Source organism: Anopheles aquasalis, chromosome 3 (assembly GCF_943734665.1).
Source record: "Anopheles aquasalis chromosome 3, idAnoAquaMG_Q_19, whole genome shotgun sequence".
Classification (NCBI taxonomy): Eukaryota; Metazoa; Arthropoda; class Insecta; order Diptera; family Culicidae; genus Anopheles; species Anopheles aquasalis.
In genome coordinates this window covers 23,381,596-23,389,095 of record NC_064878.1, presented here as the reverse complement: position 1 = coordinate 23,389,095, position 7,500 = coordinate 23,381,596, and the positions used below count along the sequence as shown (strand labels likewise).

Here is a 7,500-nt window from a genome sequence, read left to right as displayed (position 1 = left end):
CCTGGAGCGAAACCATCCATACCTGAGCTTGGCATCGCTGTGTCGCAGGAACTTGTAGATCAACCGGAACTCGAATCCACTCCCAGTGCCGCTCGTCGGTTGCGGTGCCTGATCCAACCGGAGCGTCACATTGACCGACTTGGTTTCGCTGTAGTAGATCGTGTAGCCGGACGCGGTCCCACACCAGCGGCCATCCAGATGCGGTAACCCCTGTTCGCTGATCGTCATGAAGCCCTCCATACACTCGCCGTGCTGCTTCAGGTCGTTCAGATTTTCTACAAACTTTCCTACGCTGAACTTGGCCAGATTGAGCTGTGGAAGAAGAAGCAGGAGAAGGAACAAGATGAAAACGATGCAGAAAGATTCATTCGTTATTAAGGACACAGCAAAGGATCGAATGCCCTCGCGTTGGCCAATGCGATCCACTCCAGCACACACCATTATCCAGGCGTGCGGTGTCGGTAAGCATTTAAAAATGTTGTCTCCGGCTTATCATTCATCAAACGCGACACTCCAGGCGGGTTCCCGCAGGCCTTTGTAGGGACTTTTTATTTTGGGGAAAACTTTGTTCCAGTGATTAAGTTGCTTTTGGGGACCGGTCGGCGCCCCCCGAATCCTGGGGCCTTGCTCCCGAAACTTTACTTGACGCTTGATAAAGGAAAAGGAACCTATCTTCCCGGTGGGAGGATAAGCGAACGCACACGCGCCATTTTAGGCTTGGGTTTTTGCTTGGGAGCGAGCGAACAAAAAGAATTTCACCAAAAACTCGCCAGCGGCCTCATAAGCTTTTAGCAGATTTTGAGTCTCCCCACGAAGGGGGAGACTGTACCAGCAACCCCCTCCCTCCCTCCCTGAGAAGGGTAATAAATCTGTATCAATAAGATTAGAGATCCTTTCTCCTGGAAGCGGCCAGGATGGACTTTCAAATGAGAAAGTTAGTCGCTCGCCGACGTTCCTGGACGTCCTCGACTCGACGTGAGCCGGTGATCGTGCGGGGCTTTTAGCTTTTGTGTTAGAGTTCTCACCCCCCCCCCCCCCCCCCCAAAAACCCGTTCCTCTCTCGTTCCTATTTGCTTTAAATCTTCTTCTTGCTCTTCCACTTTCACTTACTTTCCTTTTGGAAAATTGACGCAAGTCCCACATTGGCAAGTCGCAAGTCGCGCGTTGCGTTCTTCGCGACAAGAAGACAAAGAAGAGGGCCGTCGGTGTTTCTCCATTAAAGCAAAAAGAAGAAGAAGAAAATGAAGCAGAAAAGACGTGTTCCTCAAGGCATCAAAAACAAATCGCCTTTTATGCTTCCATGGGTATAGCAGCTTTCTTTCTTTTTTTGCTTCCTTTGCACGCTCGGCTCCACCATTTTCACATTTTCTTTCATTTTCATTTCACGCAATCCCTGCCCGGCTCAATCGCTCCACGGATGTGGGGTTCTTGCTTCCCTTCTCTTAATGCTTCCGCAACTAATCCTGTCAATGACGTACGGTGGCGCGATGCAGCCAACGCGAGGTCCTACGAGGACACAGAGCGCTCCCTTTACTCTCGCTCCACTGGCACCTCGGCGTGATTAAAAAACTTTCACATTACAGCACTTAAGCTTTTCGCTTGCGCCGCTCGCTTAAGCTTTAGAACCGGCCTTCCTCCGGTCCACCAGCGGCCCCCAGGCTCCCCCAAAAAGAACTGGCGTCTGGCGGATGGTGAACGCGTGTAATGCGCGCGTTTCTTGCGCTCCGGAGCGAAGCCCTCCCTCTATTACCCTGTTGCGCCTTGTTGGGTTTGCGTGGGCCAGACCGGGGCAAATGAAATCGTTGAAAGCTTTCCGGGCGGATACAAATCAGCGCAATCTCGGGGCGTAAATTCTTAACCGGATATCTGGTGCTGCATTCACGAGCGAGCTGCCGGTGTGTTCTCCGGGGGTTTTTTTCCCTTTTTTTCTTTCTCTCGTCGTCATCGTTTTGTTTTTTGCCATTCTATCGAACGGAGGAGGGCGATGGGAGGTGGAGCAGAAGCTTCCCCGGTTGTTCCTTGAGCGCAGGAACCATTTTAAATACTTTATCAAACTTTCCCAACCGGCGGCTGCTTGGTTGGTTGGGGTGAGGTCTTAATGCACACGGGACTGTGGCTGCATGGCCCGGGGGGGCCACAGCCACAGCGTCGAAAATCATTTTGATTACACAGAATGATGGCTTAATTGTGGGGTTATAGAGGTAATTACTTTGGGGAGGGTTCATCATTTTTAACGGAAAAGGGTGCTTTCTAGTGTTGCAACTAACTAAGCAATAGCAGCTGTTGGACGCATAAGGAATTAGGAGTTCCATTAGGACCTTTTCATAACAGAACTCTGTTATCATTTTTTTAGGGTATTAAAAGAATAATTTAAACCCATAAAAAATGCCAAACTCTTTGATGTCAAAATGGAATTAATTATGGACAGAATGATTTATTATCTTCGCATCAATCATAGAAGTTAAAATACCTATTTTGTTGCACAAAGAGGCGGTTGAATGGCAAATAGTGCCAACATATTTTGTTCAAATTTTTATAAATCATCTTGAAAAATAAACTAAGAAATCCTTACAAACGTTTTTATTCTAAGCGGAAATATCGCATTTGAGTTCATCAGACCTTACTTGATTCTTTAGATAGAGCCGTAGGCTTTTGTCTTTTTTGGAAATCTCCAAAATAAATGGAAAGACAAGAAAAAGTATTCAACCATTTATGTATTAGGTGTGGATTGCCTGAAGGACATAGAGGACAATTCATCAGAACCTTTTAAACAAATCCCTTCATGTGCCTTTATAGAAAGCAAGTATTCGTTTACATCATGCTGAAGCAGAGCAAAAGATTCGAAAGGAAATTAGTGTTCGTTCGTGAAAAACGAATGTAACAAATAAGTCTGAGGTCAGTCAGTCTGATTTTCTCAACTGTATTAAAATACCAAACGTACCACAAGAACATACCGCAAGAGAATGCTGGATCAACTAAACTGAATGCTGACTAAGCCGTTCCACAACGTATTGTGTTGCTCTTCACAGTGCAAATAAATCAGTTTACATTTCTTGCTCTCTATAAGATAAACAAGAGAAGCATTCTTTGTTTAATCATCGGGTCCAATTCAATCTTATAGGCAAACAAACTGGGAACAATCACGTCCATTGCCTTCGATCAATTAATTCCCCTTAATTTACATCAAACACAGTGCCGAACGCACTTGCATAATCCCTCCCACCGAAGCATAAATTATCAGTCTAATTTAAGCGCAAACGTCCTTCCTGATGTACGTTAAAACAGGTAGATTACTAGTTCACCAACAGCCCCACGGGACCTTTTAGTGGAAAAGCTCTAACCACTTATCGAACATTAACGAAACGGAGTTGCAGAATGGGAAAAAGCACTCCAAAACACCCACAACTGAACAGAGATATTAACGTTCCTCTACTCCTGACTTTGATTTTCCAAAAGTCAACACCCGGGGAGGAAGTTGGTGGATAGCCGCAGTCCAGTCGTAGTTCCACCGCCATTGCAAGCTTCCACTTTTTACCGTGGCCGATGGAAGCCGCTCGAGTGGAAGATTTCATATTTTGACTTTGCCCAGTCCTGGTCCTGGCAAACAATTCGATTGTATCGAGCGAACGCCTAGCATAACAAACCAACCTCGCCGGTCTGGCCCAGTCAGTATCTAGGCTCCGTGGTGGCCCAGGAACCGGATCCGGAACCACCGCTCCACCGCTCCTATACCGCGGTCTGCACAAGTCAACAGAAGCGAGCGCACAAGAGAGAGCGAGAACGGAATTGAAGATAAATTGAATTAAATGTAAATAAAAGTGTGAGCCCCGTGCGAAACAAATGGTTTTGTTGATCTAATTTAGAGCAATCTTAAATCAATTCGGCAACCACCGGGCCACCACCATCCCCGGCCGAGCGCCATGAGTTCCGATTGTCTGTTTCTTTGCGGCTCGGCCAAAAGCCCAAAAACCGCCACGAAGCGTGACAGCTGCTGGCGTAAGGACTAGGCGACCGCTTCTCAATCTTGCAGCCAATTCGGTGGGGCTGGGGTGGTTGGTGTCCACGTGCTGATTGCCTAGGCCACAATTAGATTGTGGCCATTCCTGGTGCCGGGCACGGTCACGCTCTCTCTCTTCAGTCCGACTAGTCATGGCCAGCGGCCAGGTTAACGATGACTGACGGTTACACGGAAAGTAGATTTCATGCAGAAGACCTTCCGCTGCTGATGCTACTAATTGCTGCTACTGCTGCTGGCACTACACCTGTAATGAAGCGACCTTTGCGACTGTATGCGAAACGAGGATACGACGTGCCGTGGGGGGACTTAACATTCGGTCAAATGATCGATCGACCTCGGTCGGAATCTCTTCCAAAAAAAAAAACCGAAAATAATGGGGACGAACTGCCGATTCTTTTTCCTCTGCAATTTTTACGCTCGTTTATATTGATTGACTCACACTCATACATCTTCATGAGCGGAGGCTACATTAGGGACATTTCGCAGTAGGCACAGACACGGAATGGATGAGGATGGCCACCGCCTCGAGGCTGACGGCGATGCGCCAGGTTTGTTTCCCTATTTATCAATTAGAGCCGAACATGAAAATTCACTCTCCTCCACTGCTCCAGGGCACACATTGGGGCTAGAAGAAGAAAAAAAAACCTCGGGCCAACACGTCGGGACCGAAACCAATAAGGGAGGAAGAGGAAAAACACATTTTTCACTTTCAATTTGCTTATTGATTTTCGGTCCGGCGTGAATGGTGGCCGGCCATCAAAGTAGGAGTGGGGTTTTTGGAGGGAAGAAACTCGTGCCGGAAGCCGCATAGGCCACCGCACCCTCTGCTCACTCCGCTCCGGTCACTTTCACTTTGCCCGCGAGCGATGAACATGGCGTCCAAGCATCTTCTCATTCATCACACGTGAAGTTGTCCCTCGTTGGCGCGTGTTGATAAGATATCTTCATGATCATTCTTGGGTCCGGGTGGGGAAGGAAGAAAAAATAAAACAAAAGCAGTCCTTGGCAGTAGAAGCCGTACAGCGAATGGAGCCGTAGCGGAGAGTGCACGAATGAAGGAAAATTGAACGAATTTATGACCATCCATTAGCTGCGGTAGTGGGGAAGCAACAGTAATGCCGGTGGCTGGTTGGCTATTATGGTGGCCTTTTTTTTTTTGTGCTTGTGTGGAAAATTTAATTTATTAAGACGATGATGCCAATCATCGGGTGGTGGAAAACCGACCGACCGATGGCGGTCCCGTTCGCTTACCTGTACGATGTCACCGAACTGGCCACCGGAGGCGGTAAAGTTGAGATGGCACGTGAACGGATACGCGTTCCGGGCGTTGTGTATCTGCAGCTCGTACGTTCGGCCGGCCTCACCGTGCAGCGTACGGTTGCACACTGCAATTGGAAGAGGTAGGAAAGAAGCGGGATCCGAGGGTTAGTGGTTTGTTATTGCTTTATTGTTGCTTATTGTGCAGCGAGGTTTCCAGCATCATCTTCTTTTTAAGCGAATCATGGTAACAGAATAAGTGATTTATGCTTGAAAGGATGCTGCTAAAATGGTTAAGGACATTGTTGATCCACATTGTGAGCTAAGAAACCCTGATTGAAATAGATATTTTACGGGAAGAGGTAGAGCAATGTTTTGCTTTCCAATTGCATTTATCTACTGATCGATCAAAAACATTCTTTTGATGTGGTCCAGTAGTTCCCAGGGAATGTCAGGGGTTTCAACATGCTTTTCATTGCAATATCTTCAACATTCCTCATCTCTTGATATGTTGAGTAATCGGTTTTCTTGAAATGCTTCTCAAGCACAAGGATTCTCGAGGTGCTTGAAAATGGAGCAATAAAGCAATGAATGTGTATTCTTTTGGATTGGCGATTGAGAGCATGGTCTTAGAAGTACAAACCCTTGAAGCGGATGATGATGAAATTCAACGAAAATAATCTCATAATAACATTCTTTAACGATGACTATCTTTCACTAATCGTGTTCATCTTCGTTGAGATGCATCTTCAACCAACGAGCTTGCTAGAAAGCAATTACAGCGTGGAATATAAAACGTAGAAGTTTCACCGACTGCCTCTCGTTATTGTAACCGAATATTTTAAAGTCATTATTAAATACTTTAGACTGGGTTTGTTGTAAAGCTGCTGTTGTTTAACTTTTAATTATTTCTGGTTCATTCTAGATAACTCATTGCGTATTATTGGTATGCTAAGCCACTATTTCTGCAAATTGTTTTGTCATTGTTTTGATTCTGTTTTCATCATAATGGAAAAATGACGGTTTATAAACATTTTGTATCATGATCATTCCATACAAGTATGGAACGCACGCTAGCATCCATTGGGTAAATATATTTTTTATCTTAATTTTTTTCTTGCTTTCCAGGATCATCCATTCCATGTAAATTCAGGTTGCTCTGATGAGCCTGATGGTTAAAAATCTCTGGAATATGTCGATAAATGTTTCCCTTTTATTCAAAACTGCACATAATTTCATTCGTTGGAATTCATAAAACATTGAACAAAAAAAAATCAAATATTTCATTTAATATTGCCCAGTCCAATGGAAGCTAACGGTGAAAATAACATTTTTACAAAGATACACTGTAAATGCTGATGAACATTCCAACGATTACAATAGCACTGCATACCATCAGGAGCACCGGCATGAAATTGATTCCTTTTTTCCGCTAAAAAACCATTTCATTGTAAAACAAAAGCAAGCCCCAAAGCAAGAGGCCCCCCCATCGCCTCTCAACCCCAAAAAAGGCACAGCAAAATGGACAAATTAGTCCTCGGTACGAAGCGGCCAAACTTTAACAACGCAATCCCAGTGCACTGTGTTGCAGCGTGACAGCCACAGTGCAACCATAAACTGGCAGTCCACTCAATGATTATTCAAAAGTTTAACAATTCACCGCATTTCAAGCCTCCGGCTCATTTCCATTTACCATACCGGGGGGTGGTGGAGGGTGGCCCCAAGCACTCACACATACACACATACTCGCGCCACCGTGGTCAATGCTTCCAGCGACGTGGAATATTTAAATGTGCATCGGTAAAGTGGTAAAATGTTACTCCGACGAAACTGAAAATTTAATTTAGTCACAGCCACCGGCCACCATAAGAAGACTCCACAAACGGGGTTGCGGGGGGGGCATAAGGAACAGAACAGAAGGTTTTGCGGTTTTGCGGCGCCTGGACCTGGCCTCCGCTACATCCATGTGGACATGCTGGAGGCGTACAACACGTTTGCCATGATTTGCATTCCACGGAGCAGCGTGAAGTGACTCGATGGACCACCTTCTGAGGCACGTTGCTGTGTGTCGGTGTGGGTGTGTCTGTTATCAAATCGTCTCACCCTGGAGCACCTGAGAAACGGTATTCCAGTCACCCGGAGGGGGCACGCGCGCTCGCACACACCAGGAGGATACGATTTTCCGCCTTCAAACTTCAAAAGTAACTAACTTCTCTCTGGCGAAC

General features: G+C 46.0%; 1 protein-coding gene across 1 annotated transcript in view; it reads right to left on the bottom strand.

Moving 5' to 3' along the window:
* The window catches only part of LOC126577532 (uncharacterized), a 269,650-nt gene that overhangs the window by 19,178 nt on the left and 242,972 nt on the right, over positions 1–7,500 (bottom strand). The window contains exons 4-5 of the mRNA XM_050239212.1: positions 5,270–5,403; positions 23–312 (exon numbers count right to left, since the gene is read on the bottom strand). Of these exons, the coding sequence (XP_050095169.1) occupies positions 23–312; positions 5,270–5,403 (424 nt within the window). The remainder of the gene's footprint in view (positions 1–22; positions 313–5,269; positions 5,404–7,500) is intronic.